The sequence below is a fragment of the Athalia rosae genome, chromosome 2, assembly GCF_917208135.1.
Source record: "Athalia rosae chromosome 2, iyAthRosa1.1, whole genome shotgun sequence".
Classification (NCBI taxonomy): Eukaryota; Metazoa; Arthropoda; class Insecta; order Hymenoptera; family Athaliidae; genus Athalia; species Athalia rosae.
The window spans coordinates 24,212,688-24,233,067 of NC_064027.1; the positions used below are offsets into that span (position 1 = coordinate 24,212,688).

Consider the following 20,380-nt stretch of genomic DNA (forward strand, 5'->3'; position numbering starts at 1 on the left):
ATGAAATGTCTTGTACCTGTCCAAAATAGCACCGACGTAACGTCCGTCGGTGAACGTGAGCAACGCAGGTCCGTCCCACGGTTCCATAGCACATGCTGCCCAATGATAGTAATCTCTTTTTTCCGTAGCCATTGTCAAGTCGTTCTGCCAAGCTTCCGGTACCATCGTCATCACAGCCTGTGTCATAAAAAGATGGATATTTATCAGTAGAGGAATCGCGCTGTCAAAAAATCAATGAAATCGAATACGATAATGAGATGTGCAAAATTAAAACGAACCTCGGGTAGTGTACGTTGTCCAGCCATGACCAAAAATTCAAGAACGCAATCGGCAGCTCCGGAATCAGATAGATTTGGCTCAACGACCGGATACAATTGTTTCAACTTGTCACCATAGATCGAACTGCTCATGACACCTTCTCGAGCTTTCATGAGATTCACGTTGCCACGCAGGGTGTTTATCTCACCGTTATGAGCGAGCAGACTGCAAATTGAATAATGGAACAAAAAACGTAGCGTAAGCATTATGATGTTTCAGGTTTATTTTGCAAACGACAAAAATTCAATCTTACCGCAACGGATGAGCACGTTCCCAGCTGGGGAATGTATTGGTGGAAAAACGTGTGTGTACCAAAGTTAGATATGTTTCAAAGTTTGGGGACTGGAAATTTCAACACACCGATTAGAAATCAATGAGGAAAAAGAACGCGTCGTCGTCGCATACGTACGGTATGAATAAAATGTTACCACTCACCGACAAATCTGTGAAATACTTCCATAGTTGATCAGCCGTAAACTGTCCCTTGTAAACGACAGTTTTCAGGGACAGTGAGCAGATGTAAAATCGCACTCCCGGCTGCGGTATGGTGTGTGAAGCTCGCTTACGCAGTACGAAGATCTGCACAAGAATAACGTGATTTTTTATTCACGCACATTCGAACACCGAGCAAAGCAAGAAAGCATATTTGTGCTTATTATTTACCTGGCGGTTTAATTCCTCAGTCTCCTGATCTCCGGTGACAAAAACTTGGCGGATGTAAGGCTCACTTTTGCGAGCTACCTGACCAATCGTTCCACTGTCCGTGGGAACGTCGCGCCAACTGATAATCTATAGATAAAAGTTGCGTGAGAAAATTGTCAGCTCGAAAATGAGTTGTTCAAAAATTTCACTGAGTTTTCAATTACCCGCAAGTTGCATTCTTCAGCCAACTTGGTGAAAGCAGCTTCCGTTTGTTGGTGGGTTGCTTTATCCAGGAAGAAAATTCCGGTGGCATAATGCCCGAATTCGGGTAGCTCGATACCCTGCTGCTCACTGTGATAGAAGAAAGAACGTATCATTCGTTGGTGAACTTTACGGTGATTTCCGTACTTGACTTTCTAGTGCTCTCTTACCGGAGTTCAGTAGCATAATAATTGTGCGGAATAGCGCACAGTACACCGGCACCATCACCACTGTCGTTATCACAAGCGCATGCACCCCTGTGGTTCATACGCGCGGACAGTTTTTCGGCATCTCGAACGATCTGAGAATGTGAAAAAGGAACTGAGCAGGCGGTTTTTAAATGATTATTATTATGTATGTTATCTTCATGAACATACGACGAACGTTTAAGGACCTGTCACTTCGCTGAAATTGTGAAAGTCTCGCTGTGGCAGCTGCAGCGGATTACTTTGAAAATAATGAATTTACGTGACTTGTATATTTTTCATAGCGACGTCGAAATCTGAATATTTTAATGATTACTCGGAATGCCGAGTTTCGAGAATTTGAGCCCGAAATTGATAGGCAAAATACTGGGCTACTTGAGCTATGCCGAAATATCCAAGCTCCGTGGTAAAATTGAATATATTGTCGCCTAGGTGTACATAATTTACACATGCCGAGAACTATGGGTTTTATTTTATTTTACTTTGTTACAGGTGTTTCGATAAATCTACATCACGCAGCGGTAAGTCGTTTGAATTCGGCATTTTTGGAAATGGGACCCAGACTGATAACCAAATACACTGAATATTTGATTCTAATCAAAACTGAAAATCGAAGGTATTTTATCCAAAGATATACGCTTGACAACCTTATTATATTTATCGTGCAGAGAGATTATAGTTAAGAAAACTAATCCAAGGTAGAATCACTGAAAGTATAATGCAAGGTATGGCGAGTGATTGAATTTTTTGATAAAGAACGAAACAGCTGGTCCGATAAACTCTCGTTTCCTTAAGTTGCAAATCAGGTGACGCGATATTTCGTGGTCGGTTTTTGAAGCTACTGGGCAGTGAGCACGCGATCTTACTGGCATTATGTCGTAACTACGTAACGAATGGCAAGGGATGTTTTTCGCCCGGTATATGACTAAAAAATTACTATGAATGTAGATAGCGTCGTTATCACAGAATTGAATTAATTGAAACTAAATTCCGTACATTTTTCGATATGTACATACATACAGGAGAAATATTAGACCTGTTCGACGAACTGCAAGATAATAATCAGTCAACCGCGGGAATGCAACAAGATGAAAATAAAAAACTTTCCAGACTAGTACTGTTGATCGATCAGTACCTGGATTGGTTTGAAAAATATCGAATCGGTTACGAAGAACAGTGTTCTTGGTATGAAATAGAGAATAACAATTCCTTGAAACATTTACATTAATTCAAATTCGTTGTGTTTCAAATATGCAGGTACGGTGCGTGCATCGTCGATCTACTCGATTCATATTTGAGTTCTTCCTACAATCTGGTCGCTACTCACGATGGGCCATTGGTATGCCTATTTTCAAAATTCACATGTATTTCGTTCACGATGCAACCGCGAAAATATAGAATATTTTTTAATCACTTCCGTCGAATGTAAGTTAGTAACGAGCTATTTTGTTACAAGGTTAATTTATCCGGTCGTTACGTGATAAAAGGTCAGTCCGAGATACCGCCAAAAATAAGCGAACCTCTAGGGGGTCCGATAACGCAGAAGGAACTATTGCAAGTACTCCGATACATACGAAAACACGCCCGATGGTCGAATTTCGTAAATTCATTTCGCAACGAACCGGAAAATTGTTCCGAATCAGAAGAGGAAGATAGCGTAAGTTTATACTGATAAAAAAAAAAAAAAACCTGAAAAAAAACCTGAAAAAAAAATTATCAAACAATTCCAGGAGGAGGTTATAACCACGGATAACAAGGAAGACGGTTACCAAAGATCCTACAGAAGAAACAATTCTAAAAATTTTAACGATTCGTACGACGAAAACGTAGAGTCGTTAACAGTGATGGTAAATCTCATCTGCGAGAGATCTCGCGGTCCTATTCGTTTGAGAGGTGGATTTGAGGAGATGAATTCCTGGCGAAAAGGATTAGAATTCTTAACCCGAGAAATCAATTCGAATCACCCATCTTTGGCGGAAAATTTGTCAATTATTTCAAACACCAACGATTCTAATTTATCCTTAAAATCAAAACTTCATCAATTAAAATCGATAAGAGAATCCGCTGCCGCAGCTACAAGAGAATCCCCTGCGAATAATTCGAAAACTTCACTACATCACAAGTACGTATTCAATCTCGAAATAAAATCTATTCATCCCGCTAAAAATGATGCGAATATTTCCGCTGGTGAAAAATTTGGCGAAACTATGCTACACATCAGCCATACATCGCAGCACACGTTCGGAGCACAAACGGAATGCAGTTTGTATTGAAAAAATAGAAAAATTATATATATAATATCGAGGAAAAAAAAGTGGAGAAAAATATTGTGGTACATAAGCTGAATAAAAGAAAATTATGAAAATAAGAATGACTTCTTATGAAGAATGAATTATATAGTTGAGTAAAATCTAGAAAATTCGGGTGAATCTGAATACGTTATATTCGATGACCTTGTAAATCGTTTGTGATTTTATCTTACATTTCGAAACTCCACCCATGTATAACGTGTGAAATATCAAAACAACCGACCGCATTGTGTGGTATTAGGTACAGTTAAGGGAAAAAAAGGAAATAAAAATTACGAACGACAGAAAAAAAGGAAAAAAGGCGCACGAAAGACCACAAGTGCGACTGCAAAATGAGCCGCAGCAAGTTTCCAATGACAAGTTTCAAGATAAAACGTATGCCCATAGTTGAAATATCAAAATAAGTAAAATTGAAAAAAAAAAAAAATCAGTAAATTCAATTAATGATCAGAAATTTGCTGTAATAAAATGAAAAAGAGGTCGAGGTTTTTCGAGATTTCTATATACATATACCGTATATGTATAATCATCGTCATATAATTGACATAATACAGTTATAAGATTTATATTATAGTCGAGTCAATATGTGAGGTGACGGAAATAATTTTGCCTGTATGTATTAATGATAGAGATGGCGATGAAAGTGTGTTATGATGTATAGCATATGTATAATCGCGCGTATATCGAATTCCGTAGGCCAGATAATCAGTAAGATATTCCTATCGTCTAAATACCAGTAAGATATGAACTACTAAAGTATATTTTATCTCCCGTAAAATCAATCAATTACTGATATTCGCGTCGTGATTTACATACACAAATACCTACGTACGTACATACGTCATTTCATATACCGAGGGCTCAAACGAAGTAAGTCGCATTAGGTGTGGAATAATTGATAGATTTATTAGTTTTACCAGGAGGTAAGCACGTGTTCGACGCTAATCGATCAGCTCTCTTATCAAAAATCGCTGAACTTAATACACACTATAGGTATACGAAGAAGAAATTGGGGTAATAAAAATATTATCAAGTATCAAGTACAATTACCTTGTGCGATCGTTTTCCATCGATGGCAACTATAAATCCAACACCACAAGCATCTTTTTCTAAAGTTGGGTCGTAAAGGCCCTGCTTGACCGGAAGAGACCACGGGTCACCAGAGCTCATATTCGTAATCTAAAAATAAACGTAACAAATAACGTTGCAGACGATCAAGTATTCAAATCGATTCATTCAACCATCGACTTTGCAATTTGGCCGATCAATCGTTAATCAATTATACCAAAATTAGTAATAGGTATAATTAATTAACTATATAAAGATATTTCCGTTCAGATAAACATAATAAAATTCATAATAAAAAAATACGTCGTCACTTTCCGATATTACACGAAATAATAATTTTGGGAAAGGTAATTACATATAATAGGTATAGTTCACTTCAAAAATATATTTATGCATTAATGCATATAGGTGAAAAAGTCGTCAATCAGATAACACCGTTACGACGTCCTCACGTATTCAATGGGTACCTATACTCAAATACCTATAGTCGTATTGTGTAGTTATGTATCACGAAGCAAGTATAGTATACCTAATGTTCATAGCCATGCCGTGCATATGATATAAGCGTATGTATAATACAACTCGCGGTGCCGGCGCAAAAGATGCATGTTTTGCGCCGGCACCGCGAGTTGTATTATTATACGTTATATACCTATTTGCGGATTTCGGAGCGTGCAGGAATTTCAAGCACTGCACGTGCCACAATTTAAGCTAAAAAAGAAAAACCGAGACGAGACAGAATAGTGTCTCGAACTTCAAATTACAACTTTTGTTGTAGTAATTATTACCTATATAGATAATTAGAATTATTACCTCCAAATAATTGTTACAGAGTTACATAATTGCAGAAACGAGGTACGTTAAATCCAAGGTAAGTACATATAGGTATATACCTGTGTATATAAGTGGTATGTAAACATACAGGTATACCATCAGAATATGAACGGTAAATGTAACACCCTATAAGTGTACAAGAGCTGGTAATGAAAAAAAAAAAAAATCAAAAAAAAAGAATCGAAAACTTGAAGAAAAAAAAAATCAGCTATTTGGTTGCATAACGCGGCGCCTGTGCACCGTGTAGTTCGTCAGCGTCGTATAATAGCTGGTATATAAATCGTGTTGCAACTTATATGCTTATTGATTTCTGAATATAATCCCTGCATATCGTGGTGTATATGTGTTATAGGAAAATATCGTGATATCCGCGAAACAATAACAAGATAATATCAACCGGAATATTAACTACGCAGAAACCAGTCGTTAGCTTGGGTTATCCGGTATACAATTCATTTTTTTTTTTTGTATCGGCTTACAAATTGTTTTCAACTTTTATATTATAGATCCTATATCGGATGTCAGTCGTATTTTGAAACCCTTCAATAATTATCTATGAAATATATTACGTCATCGTATACGCTGCACGCATAAATAAGAATTAAGAAAAAAAAAGAAGAGAAAACCAAAATTTCAAATCAAGTGTCCAACAATAAAAATGATCCGATTCAAATCCTCGGATGAATATATAATTGGTTGACAGAGTTGTACCTACGTTACAGTAAAATCGTTTATACATGTTATATTTGTTTCTGCTTCGAATGAGAAAACCATTAAACTCGAATACGCGCTGAATTTCGTTTCCCTCTCCTATATAATGGTACAGTTTTTTCTTTGACGTATGTACACGTAAAATGAATTATTTTTTCCACAATCCATAAAGCACGGTGCAATTCAAGTATCGCGAAATGAAAAAGAAAAACGAAAGAAGAGGAAAAAGAAATATTCATGAATTTCCACATATTTATATACCAGCAGGATAAATGTTAGTTCAATATATCTATGGTATTATTGATCTTACTGGGAAGGCTTGTGTTACATAGGCAATAGGTATAAGCACAGACTCCAACCAGAATCTCAGCAATTTACCATTTGTAGGAAAAACGAATCTGATTGAAAAACAACGCAAACAAAAAAAAAACGAATCGCAGACGTCACTTAAATGAAATCAGAGGATGCTGACAGAGTTCTATTTTACCACCGGAAGTATTATTGCCTGTGTTTCCTTATCGGCCGGACGAAAAGGATTTTCGTTGGGATCATCCCTTTGATAGTTTCGAGAAAACGATCCCGATAAAAATTACCACGACGGAACTCTATCAGTTTTCAATACATTATAGTTAATACTTGATGTACCTGATACAGATAGTCATGAAATCGGGACTGTATTTTTTCATTCTATTCATTGATTACCGCAATCTTGAGTAAATATTAGATATACGTGCGTACGTCGTACGTGCATATATGTCACGCATATAGTCGGTGCATGACCTACACAACATATACGGCGATGAAAAAAATTCAGAAAAAAAAAGGAAGACAAACCATATCCGGATAAGTTCGGATATATGTTCCGCTACATTATGTACTTCTCTAGTCATTATCATCGTTCATGATTACGTAAATATAAATATATGTAAATCAAGTTTTTCTAGCGAGTTATTATTCCGCTTACCTACATCCAGATATAGAAAATGAATTTGGATTTTCTTTATTAATTTATTTGTCATTATGAATAATTTACGTTCATTTACCCTGCACAACAAGGTTGGTAATACGGTAACGACGATTACTCGTACGTAAACTAATTCTTGACAAATTATATGCTACATATCCGTACGCGTACATGTATTTGCATGTGTTAGGTATACGAATTTCACGATCTATTCGTCAAGATCATTAAATTTCACGACAGGTAAGTATGACGTTTGAAATACCGAAGTGTCGCAAATGTATTACGGTAATGATAACCGGTCTTTCATTCTTAAGGCCCTGTAAGTAACTCGGGGCAGGATAACGCAGTTTGTTCGATATATCAAAAAAAGTAATTACAAGTGACGTATATTTCGAAAAATTTTGCACGAAGGAAAAACGTGAGGCTTGGCAAAAGAAAAAATGGCTTTCGCTATAGAAGTATTGTTATGTAAACTGAGGGAAAAGAAAGAGATTCGCCTTTGTATCCGGAATTCAAGAATCTCCAAATTATATTTGTATTATACGCGTGTAATGTATACCATAGCTCGTCTATAAGAAGCGAAAATAATCCGTTCTAGTTACATCTAATGACGTACATCCTAGAGCGAATTATAGACCGAAAGACGTGCGTAAAATGTTTAAACTTCATCGAATTGTTTGCATTGTACAATATATTTATATAAGTTGTCTAAAAATATGGTTAAATGTTATCACAACGGATACATCGAACTTTGGTGGGTATGGCAAATCGTTACACGTATCTTTCATTGATATATTTTTTCATTTCCAATTAATTTCAGCTAATTATAAATTTCATATCAACACTGACTTTACATGAATTCCATAGTACACGAAATTGGAATTGAAAAAAAACATCTAAAAAGTGTATAAAAAATTTATTCAAACAATTACATTACCTTGTCAAAATTGAGCTCGACGAACGATTATACGAAATTGTGAACCACGAATCAACGATTAAAATTCACAGTTATTATAATTTTTCGCACTATACCAATATACTACAGTTCGATCTCCGGCACCAACGAAAATTCGGGTTTCTTTCAATTTTTTTTTTCAAATATTTTTTCGTTTCGAAGAACCGTACTACGAATGGTATGTGTAATACTATATTTTAGAGTGCAATATAACGATTATCGGCGAATTCCTGATGAGATAACGGCTGAACTGCACATGCGTTTCGGATCAATTCCAAACACTGAATATTATCGATAATAGAGAATGGAAAAAATAGACGCAGATATGGAGAAAACAAAAAATGAAAAACGAAAGACGAAGTAATGCAAAGTATGTATCGGTCCACAAAACTTTTTACCATGTATTATCAGATTAGACGATAAGAAAGTTCAACTAATTATCACAAATTTAATGATAAAGATAGTTTTACGTAAAATCGATATCGGACAACTAGAATATTTTGAAAAAAAAATTTATTATTACAATACAGGATGTGTATGTAATCGGTGGTAGCGCGATCTCACACTGACGCACCGACGTTTCGGAGCAGAATAAAGCCGTCTCGGGTATCTCCTCGAGAACATTTCGGAGCAGTGGTCGGCCGACGAGAATCGGAGTGGAGGAGGAGGAGGAAGAAAGAAACGAGTGAGGGAAGAAAAAATGTGAAAAAAATTCTTCAAAAAATTAATTTAAATTAAATCGAATTGGAACTGAACACAGGTACCACGTAATAGCCACGTATAACGTGCAGTCGTCGCACTGCTGCTCCCTAAGGGTTACCTATACGGAGTATAAGGTGCATATCTCATATATTTTTACTATAGATATATATATACGAGGGTATATAACCCTGTAGACGTATACGTTGCGCATATAATACCTTTCGCACACATTCGTACCGTGGGTACCAGACGACACGTACGTTCGTACACCCATGTATGTATACCTACGTACGTATGTACATGGCGCATGTATCTCATGCTATTGCGCAACTCAACAATTTCTGTCGGGCGCACTTTATGTAATGTTATTACATATCATGTGTGCGTATATTCCAGTGCAATAATTTCACGACCTAAAATACCGTGAAGTCAAATGTACGATACGGTGCAGCGAAAGGGTTTTTCGACCCTTGTGTTATCGAGAATTGAAACAGGTCGATAAAAAAATTGAGAAAAATGCATCGCAAATTTTTAATCCAGAGTTAAATCGTATCGTCGGATATACGAGGAATAAATTTCCCCATGTATTGTACGCTGTTACTATATCTATATTAGCTGCGCAGCGGCATAAGTGTGTTTTCAGTCCATATGCGTATATGTCACTCGATATATACGTTGGTATACATACCAACGTATAAATCGCCTTGCATAAGACGACTGCATCGACGGATCGATAACTCGGTCTGGCTGTCGAGGTGGGCAACGCTACTTCTCCGGTTATAATAGCCGACGGCGGTGCAGCATAGTAAAATAGATGCGGGGAAACTATGCGGGGGTGGTGCGGGGCGGAACATGCACCTATACACAGGTATACGTGCTCGCGTACGTACATACAGCTATGCACGGCAGCTAGGCCGTCTATGGATTTTTCTAAGGGGAAGAATGAAAGAGGCAAGAAAAAAGAAAGAAAAGCGAAGAGAAAAAGGTAATCCGTCTCACGTACGGAACAGATGCGATCCCGGACCGACCGAAGGGTCGCTCGAGCCGCAGAGCCGGCCAACTACAGGGTGTATTATAATGTGAGAACCAATTTCCTCTCTTCTCGGAAAGATAAATGTTCCACGGCGGACACGACGTTCGCTTATTTTTTCACAAGTGCTCAAAAGTCGGGCTTACGTGTACCCGGAGGCCGTTGTATATGAGATAAATATTCATAGAATCGATAATTGGGTGTAGGTCATTCTTATAACGACTCGGTGCAAATGCGGTGTATCGAGATATACGAATGACACAATTTTAGAACGGTCTCCGAAATTTTTTCGACTGATTTTGTTTTTTCAAAAACCAGCTCAAAATACATTTTTATCCGATGTAACAATAATTGCGTCAGTGGGGCTCAGTGGGTATAAAAAAAAAAAAAAAACGGGGAAAGAAAAATATAAAGAGAAGAAAATAGTTAGAAAATAGAAGAGACGCGTGTAGGAAAAAAAGAAGAGCGAAGAAAAATCTGTTCGTCAGTATAAACTATGTACCGCGAGATGATGTCTGGCTTTGGGCCAGAGTATAGTCAGTTCTGCTGGAATTATCTACAAAGCTTGTACAGGGTAAAAGAAACGCCATTTTTTCTAGACGGTCTAGAGAGATTGTATTTTAAGACGAGCCCTCCGCGTCATATATGTATGTGTATACCACGTGACAAGAATCGTCTAATTCTATTCTGGTAAATGCATTTTGGCATAGCGAAGCTCAACGCGTTTCTCGTTCATGATCGCTGCTTCGAAACGTAATATTCTATGTCTGGTATTATGAGCATAACGCATAACGTGTACCGTACCTACGTCGTTCTCGTCTTATAACTTCGCGAAGCGAAATAGAAACAGAGAGAGAAAGAGCTAAATATAATACACGTATATAATATCATTTCTCAACGCAAAAAACATCCGCCCACTATCGATCATCAGTGACAGAATGAAAATTATTCGCGTCTCTTCGGATTCGTTATTATTATTATTATCATCATCGTCTTCGTCGTCGTCTTCATTATCGAACACGCGCGCGCGTCTTCGAAAAAAAAAAAAATACCATCATATAAATAATTACCTAATTTTATTTTTGGTTGGTTTTTTTTTTTTTTTGTTTTTTTTGTTTCGTTAATAAATTTGTAAAGAGTCCGGTACTCCCCAGGAAGAGGGTCAGAGTTAAAAATACATTATCATTCATTTATAAACATGTGGGTATAATATATGCGATGAAAAAAAATTATCTAAATCGGTAGAGAAATTTATAAAAATGAATGACCAGAAATTCGGAATGACCGTTCGCCGTAGTTTTATACGAATATATCTGATAATATATTGGTATATATATATATACACGCACATACTATAATCGTAGTGTGTAATATAATAATCCGATACGGATAAATATTAAACCGATTAGGATTTTTATTGCATGGGATAGTATAAATGACTTCATTATACATGTGTACGCATATGTACTATATCTGCAGCATGATCGCACCCCGTGTTCAACGCGTGATGTTAAAATCCAAAATGTTTCCATACATAAGACCATAGGCTGATTATAATTATCATTTTTTTATTATGTATACATATATACATATATATGTGTGATGACAATGAATGAGTATGTAGTATAACCAGAGAAATTTGTGGACCACGCTATACATTTACGTATGTACAGATATACAGTAATAGAATATATAGGCACATTTGAAGCGCAGTATCAAGCTTTCAGTAATTCATTCGATCTGCTGTGTAATTATAATAGTATCAACAATGATAAAAATCGCACAACAAAACCAATAACAATTTTAATAATAATCAAATCTTTTCTACAGAGTGCAGTCTGCGCAGTATTTCAAATCACAACTATTCACACGAAATGCAAGTGAATTACATAATACTTGACAGTGAATGCACAGTTACCCGTGTATGCAAATGGCATTGTAATTAGTTGCGGATTTTATTTTATTGTATTAAAAATTAATCAATTACAATACGACAGAAATGATACCTTTTTGCAGAAATTGGAGCAAATTAATGGCCGAAGGTCGTACCACCTGGCAACGTTCTTATGCTATAAATCCATACGATATTATACGTGGAAAATAATTCAAGCGTGCACGAAACTGCAGCAATTCCCGAACAGAATATCGTGTACCAAATTATCATACTATCGATATTACAGTAAGCCAATTATGCTCAGTCACGATAAATTAATTGTCACTATTCGTCTGATCGTAACCTCGTATGCGGTCTGTATTACACGAACAATTGCGTATATGATCGCAATTATTTACAGACGATCGAGCAGAGGACAAAAAATAAAAGAAGAAATGAGAAAAGTGAAATTATTGTTCGTACGTCGCGTGGTGCAGTCATAGAATTACACGAGCGATATCAATTTATCATTGTACTCGGTACATTTGTACATTATATTGCGTATACGCAGTGTAATTAAATATGTTCAATTTGTCTAATTGTATCGTGGAATTTTTGACCCCTAATGATAACCACAGAAGCGACGCATTTTTCGATCGAGCCAGTTCGAAGTAGTACGTACGAGTAGTGTAATAAATATTGTTCAAATATATGAGAGCGAGAAGATAATGAAATATAACAGTGATCTTTAATGAGAACCGTGAGTCCATTGATCAGCTGGTTGCATACATATATACCGACGTATATCGCGGACGACGCGATCGCTTCTCTTTTTGTTTCTTTTTTTTTCACTCTGTCTGCGTATTTCTTATTTTTGATAATGATGAAATGATGTGTACTTAGTATAGATAATAAAATTTAATAATAAACCAGGAAGCTTAATTTTAGAATGTTCGTGTTTTACCAACGCTCTTGCACTTGTGATTATAATTTATTGTACAAAGCAATGCAAACGTGTATAAATCTACAGGTATAAGCGATCCGCGTAAGTCGCAGCTCGTGATTTATTTCAGAAAACTATAAATATCGTTTATAATTTGGCAACGGTCTTCACACTACACCATCAGCGGCTTAATTGCAATCGCGACGCGTTGCCGCATCCGCAGCTATGATGCACAGAGGTAATCGGTCTTATCAATCACTTTTAATAGCATTTAAGTGCAGCTTATGTAATTAATTTTTCACTCCCCTCACTAACCACTTCCCCTACTTTTGTATATCGTACTCGAATCCGTACATATGCGGTATTACTATAATATCATGCGTTTGGCTCGTGGCAGTACGCATATAAGCTTTTCCCACTTATCTGCGCACATAATCTTAAGCTTTATTCTATAATGTGTAGATTTTCTTCAATGTACCGACATACGTACGTATGTCGTACGTATTTTTACATAGTACATCCGCATCTCATCTTATCATTTATGTACCGTGTGTCTCACAATCAGCGTTCAGACCGCAGTGTGTCTGGCAGGCTGCCGTCAGGCGCCACCTTCCCCGTAGCGCCATGTTCATTCACGGACTTACCGATGTGACGCTCGATGGCAGACAACCAGACATACTGCGATGTAAACGCTGGGACACGCGTTACGCGAGGTGCGGAATAAATATTTTTTCAAGCTCCATATATCAATTCGATCGCCGCAGGCGCAACATTTTTTTTTCTTTATGGGTTGAATTTCTCTCTGCTTTTGCAGGTTTTTTTGTTTTTTCAAGATTCCTTTCAGCTTTAATAGGTGATAGGCGTGGAAGAAGTCGCAAAATGTGGTCGCCGAATTTCGAGTATCTGCAGTATGGCTTCAAATTAGGGTGTAATGAACGGGCCTCTATACGATACCGGTATATGCATGATATTCTTCGATGCTATCGATTTTTTTTAATCAAATGGTAACGAACCTCGCGAACGGTTTATATTTATAAGAACATTGCACACCTAATGTCAGGTTGCGCGTGTACTTAGAAAAAAAATGTTAAAAAAATAATATAATCGAGTCGCACACGTACATGACGGAGATTGAAACCTAAACGATATGACGAGCGACACGATTCCTATTTTCGTTGTATACTGTCACGGATGAAATCTCACTTGATAAATTTATACCATAGGTATACGTGTGTACGTTATAAAATATATATGTAGATGGAATTACGAATGCAGTTGCAGCAGCAGTCGGTCATAATTATTGTACAGGCGCGCGTAATATATAATGGCACACATGAGCGATAAGATCCTAATGTAAATTCCTGAGCTTGCAGATTAATGTCCCCCTTCTCATCCCCCTGTCCCTTTCCCAGGTTAGTAACTTGGTATCACATGTGTATATATATATGTATATATAGTTCATCATACTTCCTCCGCAATCTACATGTGTGCGGAATGTACGTCTGTTCTAACGAGTGGAAGTACATTTGTGTGCATCGACTCCGCGTAAGAATTCCTTCATTTATTCATTCTCTTTTTATCCGATAAATAATTGCACAGCTCATGTATAGTTTCCCGATACTACGGGCGATAGAAATCACAAACCAGGATCGTACAGTTTACACAATTGGTAGAGATATTCGTGATTATAGTCGGAGATGAGATTTAAAAAAAAAAAACAACAACGAAATACATAAATTAATGCGACCCCTCTGCAGTTGAATAATCAGTGCTCTATATAATGGTATATTAGGCATATGCGTCGCGTCTGAACGTTTATTTATATAGCAAGAGACTTGCACCAGATCTCTATACGCGAGACCGTCCATTGATCGACTAGTGATTGACAATGAGATAAAAATTTCTACACTGCGTACAGCTCGGTATTGTGTTGAGATGTATAGATATGTACAAGTGTGTATAACGCATATACTTGCATACGTCGCACAAGGCGACGCGACGCTTTGTGTGAATATAGGTATCTTCACCTTAATCAAGTTACACTATATTCTAATACGAATACCACGCGGATCAATTAAGACCGAATATTGAGTCACTGCAGCGCGTTATGACGCGATGTACGTTTCGTTTACATATGTAGGTTACACAATCTTTTAGATACCGATAGTATACCTATTTGTCAGTTTAATTTTCACGTGTAAAAAGATCTGTATTAAACACACACGTCTTTTACATGCGAATCTTATACCTTCTTTCGAAATTCCTTTTTATTGATGTACAAATACCTCCTTCCTCGCATATATCTCTCCTCTCGTTTTATACACCCGTTATATACGTGCATGTATATAGACTCACACCATGTATCGTGGCCCATGTATACATATATACTTATGTACTTACGCACGTGACCACCACGTGATTATCGCGACCATATACTACGCTCAATGTATAGAATATTTAGCGCTTCTCTGCACATACGCATTGAATAATTTTTATTTACTTTACAGATATACATATCTCGTATATACATGCCCCTGATCTGCACGTGTAATATATTATCTCGTGCACCGCTGCACTGTATGCATAATATGTGTAAGATTTTAAATTTCGAAAAAATTGTTTCTCAATATTTTACGAAAAATCGCCAAGTCCGAGAGTTAAATCGATATCTTACATTAATCAGAGAAATATCTACACACATGTATAGATATACGGTTGGACGTATGCATATATACGCGAGGAAAAAAGAGAACATATTTTGCTCGTATGTATAAAGATATATAACTGTAGTAAATGTAGTTATCATAGTCGGGACGGATGTATAATATGGTATATAAGTATGTAAAAAAAGATTTTGTCCGTGTTGGTACGTGTATCGCTGCACCGCGTGCGGATGTAGCTCATGTCAGTAGCGTAACTTCGTAGGGGGTTGAGTTTAATTTAAAAGATAGAAAAAAAAAATAATAATTCAAGGGGAAAATTGATACCTGTATCACGATATGTATACACATAATCCATACGCGATATAATTTATCGGATCTATATTTTTCTTACATTTTTTCACATCTCGAAAAATTAATGCTTATTCAGCAGTCACCTGCACTCGATTCCATAATACCATATATATGAATATATGAACGAAAAAATAAATTTCAAACTGCAATGAAACATGTAAATATGTAATATACGATATGTAACCTCATTAGCGACAATTTTACTTGATAAACTTTACACAGGTGAGAATATGCGTTTATGAGATCCGATAAATTAACTCACTTATGATTAATCTTTTACAAATGACTGAAATTAATGAGCATTATCCTCGCCTTGGTCATGGTACGTTATTATTTTCGAGGTAAAGTAAAATATCGCCTCTCTAAAATTTGTTTTTTGGCTGTCGCACACAATCAATGACCACACATTATAGTTTCACGCCCGTTACATGCCACGTGTACCATATATGCGCGGCTAATTTTGCAATATGGCTCCGTTGCCAAGATGAAGCGCGGACGTCAAAGGGTATTGATTTTAACGATAGGAAGTTTTGGTCGCGCATCAAACATCCCCGATGGCATTATCGTCGAATATATAATACGACCGATTTACGAAAAAAGACCGGCGATCGCGAAGTCGAGAAAAAAACTTGACTCTTGTCCGCGACGAACCCATGAGCAGCGCTTTTACAACGTCCCGATGGATATTTATAGCTTCAATTTACAGTTATAACAAACAATAAATTATATACTGCATACCCATCTACACAGAAATAATAATCGTTATATATTCCATGCATAACCACGTAATATGTACCTGCATATACAATATACAGCAAGTGTAACGTGATACATAAAAGTTATATAGCGAACTTATACAACGTACCACGCACTCGAATGTATAGGTATAATATATGCGCGGTGTATTTTTAGCAAGGATTCTTGATCCTCTCGCTCTTAAACGATCCACGTGCTCACTTTGGCCTTGAACCAACGGGTTTCTTTATCCCCCAAGGGTTTGTCCAATAATTTTATATTTCAATCGCGCGCGCACGCGAACGTCTGCACTGCGGTCAAACTATACTCGATCGGTTCAAATCCGAGACACCTATTCTTATAAATACCGACGAGAGAAAAAATTAAATAATCTTTCTTACGTTATTCAGGCACGAAGGAAATCACAATCATGAATTATCAGCCGGGACCATTTTTAGTTTGAACTTATAATCTATACATATATGTTTGGAATTCGTGAAGCAAAACTTGCGAGGTTGCATGCGATGCACCTCAACTTACGTACCGCGTTGAAAAATAATATTACCACGCTGGCAGCTGCAGCTGCTGCAACAGCATTCGTAATATAACTGTGCCCGTGCTGTGCGTTGGACGACAACTTCGCGCTAGCATATATCCGGAGAAAAGCGAAAATTGTATTTTTCAACTTACGTAGATTAGCGCGGGTAAAGTGAGAAGGTGATTGAAGTACGACGATCCTATATGCACGTGCGAAAAAGACGGTCGCAAATGTATAACGCGAAGTCCTATCGGAGATTATTTTAAAGTGAAAAGTTGCGGAATAAAAATCAAACGGATTAGCCGCTGGGGGGTTGAGTCACAATCATTTATCTGTAATGTAGTTCTCATTAGAGAACGTCAGAGTTTACGTACATACGGCAATAAGATTATTCCGTCGTATGTACATACATCACGATGTACTTATTATACGTTGTGATATACGATGCGCGGCTAATTGTTTGTTATTTTTTTATTATTTGTTTAATATTTCTTCTCCTCTTTTTTTTTTAAATACCGACCCCCGCAGCGTCTTTCGATTGACGTCGCGACGGAAAAACAACATGTTTGAGAATTATAAGGATTACGATAACTGTGTATTCTGATAATTGATCTGCGTATGATTTTCAAACCAAATCATAGCGTAGATGATAATTATAAAATAGCTGGAGCAAAGTTACACAAATTTGTGCAATATACGTTTAGCTGAACGCCCTGCATCAGATACACATAGTTGAGTTACACGATCTACGATTGTACCTACTAGATAATACAAAACACAGTAGTAAAAAAAAAAGTTTTTTTTTTTTTTTTTTTTTTACCAACGCTGAACTCGCGAGTCGCGGAATTCTTTCGACTTATGCTAATATCGAGACGATCTATTGGCGCCTACGGTGCGAAATATTTCATCGTTATTTCACGTCATTAGTTTAGCACATATCCTTTCGCCGATAGACGCTGCAACCCACGACCGATGAAGGTGAATGACACGACCGAACCGGCGATTCGCGATTATAAAATCGCGGAGGGAAAAAAAAATACGTATCCGACGACTAGACATAATAATGTACGTTTACCTATGTGTAATCCGTTAATGGAAGCATATGGGAGATAGGTAATAAAGAGTCGAGGGATTATAATGCGATAATTTTTTTCGCCGAGGTAACAATAATTTCATCCGGATTATCGGAGGAACTTTTCATTCGGGTATTGCAGATTCCTACTTCCTGCCTCGACCACGACCTACCTCTTATTTCGTATTCGGGAGCGCCTGTGAAAAGAGGAACTGTGGCTTGGGAATTTCGTGAGCCGGAAATTTAAGTATATGTGCTATATGCTGGAATCGTTGGGTTGTATGCGCACAGAAATATAGATATAGCAATCAATTGCGAGACGGAGTAACTATACATACGTGTGGGAATATCGATCTATAAGACGTATGTACATGTATGAATAACGAGAGTGGCGAAGCAAAAACGAACGCAGAAAAAACGGAAAATAATTTCTATTGATAAGTGGCAAAAAAAATTTGAAATATATACCTTTTCCTTAAGTTCTCAAAGTTCAGTTTTCGCAGCCGGTGTTGGAGTATTGAATCACTTTATGATTATTAATTATATAGTTTTAATTAAATTTGACGAATAAACTGTTTTAACGACTGTGGCACAAAATAAATTTTTCTTTTTTTTTTTTTGTTCGCAATACGAGCTCTATTTCTGGAATCTTAGACAATGCGCAAAATGTGTGCTATATTTATAGAGGCATGAATGATTTAATTGACACTGGTGATTTATTAATTTTATTGATTTTTTCAATAAATTGTTGTTATATTATGAATTGATAATTTTCGAACGATTTGAAAATCAAAAATACTCGATATAATGTATATACCTACCAGAAATAAAATGTCAGCTCGTATATGTGATTAATAGTTAATTGAATAAATGTACCACGATTCTAATAACGAAATTTTCACTAATAGATAACTCTCACTACATCCACTTGATTAATATCTGATATTTAACAAATTGATTAATCCACTAATATTGATAGATTTTTTAATTTTTGGAGTCTCCGAATTAAAACAATTGAACGTTGTTCACTCACCCGTCACTGAAGACGCACTGGCGGCGCCTAAGCTAAAATAGCGTCGCGACGCCGCAGCGTACCATAATGGCCGGCGAGACGGTGCGCCTGTCCAACGCAGAGACGTCACTACTTATATTGATTCGTTTTTAAATTACATTTATCTTCCGGATTCGCGAAGAATTAGGGAAATTCTAAATAACCGAATCCAAAAAATTTTTTCCGCTAAAAAAAGCTAAGCTACTCGACCCCAAAGAACCCTTATACAATTTAACAAACCAGATATATGGCCGCGTCTTTCTTACCCTATCAAAATGCAGTTATATTTATACACCAACGATTATATTTATCGAAATTCATGTTTGGCTGGAAGAATTGAACCTTTATCTCATAATCCATTACTCTATTTCTGAAACCATTCCATTTACTTGATTCGCATTGCTTTAATTAGGCGCATATACATAAATATATGTATACGCGTTTGGTAGATTATTCATACATACGCGTTGTATAATTAATATACGTGATATTTATTTCTTTTCAATATCATATCTCGTTAATATTATATATAATGACATAATACAATAATTAAAAAATATAGTGTGATTTCTAAAAGTAGAATAATAATTCTAGATTAAAATATAATACAATTATAATCCGTATATAATATAATTATAATCGTATAGAGTTGTTTAGAATTACAAAAACGAATCAACTCGAATATAATAATTAGAATAATTGAAACAGTGTTACAAAATATAATGAGATATGCATGCTATACACAACAATGGAAACTTGTTAACTGTTTTTCTTAATTTTCTTATCCCTTTCTTTTCAAATTCAATATAATTCTTGTATCTTATATATACGTTTATTGACCACGACTAAATTTTATTTATCGTATTTTTTAATAATATAGCGTAATATTGTTTAGAAATTTTGCATCTCTCTAATAATACATAATTAAATGGACAATATTGAAATTTTTTTTTTTTAATCTTCCCTTTTCTTCTTCCTTTTACAGAGATTTCTTTTTCATAATATATATTGGTAGATATTATATCCATTCATATAATAATCAGGGAATAGATTTCTATCGTAATGCGAAAGGAAATACTTTTTGACTACCATATGGCGTTCTAAGTTAATATCTAATTTAAGGCCTACGGCAAACACGTAACTCAGTCTGCATT

The 20,380-nt window shown here is 36.3% G+C and overlaps 2 protein-coding genes and 1 long non-coding RNA gene across 9 annotated transcripts in view; 2 read left to right on the forward strand and 1 right to left on the reverse strand.

Annotated features, from left to right (window-relative positions):
* LOC105689110 (glutamate synthase [NADH]) overlaps positions 1 to 19,196 on the reverse strand; it is a 30,954-nt gene extending 11,758 nt beyond the window's left edge. For 2 of the 6 annotated variants that reach the window (XM_012405885.4, XM_048649896.1), the window contains exons 1-9: positions 18,644 to 18,782; positions 4,787 to 4,915; positions 1,392 to 1,522; positions 1,185 to 1,311; positions 982 to 1,107; positions 754 to 897; positions 572 to 660; positions 279 to 483; positions 17 to 177 (exon numbers count right to left, since the gene is read on the reverse strand). In XM_012405885.4, coding sequence (XP_012261308.1) covers positions 17 to 177; positions 279 to 483; positions 572 to 660; positions 754 to 897; positions 982 to 1,107; positions 1,185 to 1,311; positions 1,392 to 1,522; positions 4,787 to 4,906 — 1,103 coding nt within the window. In that variant the 5' untranslated portion in view covers positions 4,907 to 4,915; positions 18,644 to 18,782. Of the gene's footprint in view, positions 1 to 16; positions 178 to 278; positions 484 to 571; positions 661 to 753; positions 898 to 981; positions 1,108 to 1,184; positions 1,312 to 1,391; positions 1,523 to 4,786; positions 4,916 to 8,250; positions 8,805 to 18,643; positions 18,783 to 18,996 lie in introns of those variants that run through there. The other 4 variants (XM_048649898.1, XM_048649897.1, XM_012405884.3 and 1 more) reach the window with 3 other exon arrangements.
* On the forward strand, positions 1,551 to 4,134 carry LOC125499874. 2 transcript variants are annotated; one of them, XM_048649901.1, is made up of 6 exons: positions 1,551 to 1,833; positions 1,920 to 2,344; positions 2,450 to 2,612; positions 2,685 to 2,766; positions 2,884 to 3,084; positions 3,158 to 4,134. In XM_048649901.1, exons 3-6 carry the CDS (start codon positions 2,506 to 2,508, stop codon positions 3,698 to 3,700), a joined length of 933 nt encoding a protein of 310 aa, XP_048505858.1. In that variant the 5' UTR covers positions 1,551 to 1,833; positions 1,920 to 2,344; positions 2,450 to 2,505; the 3' UTR covers positions 3,701 to 4,134. The 2 variants fall into 2 exon arrangements, with proteins under 2 accessions (XP_048505858.1, XP_048505857.1); XM_048649900.1 differs by having other exon boundaries at positions 1,920 to 2,612.
* Positions 8,804 to 12,307, forward strand: LOC125499875. The gene is made up of 3 exons (XR_007276902.1): positions 8,804 to 10,049; positions 11,831 to 11,922; positions 12,017 to 12,307. It is a non-coding gene; the product is annotated as an uncharacterized LOC125499875 (long non-coding RNA).
* Positions 19,197 to 20,380: the final 1,184 nt, after the last annotated feature.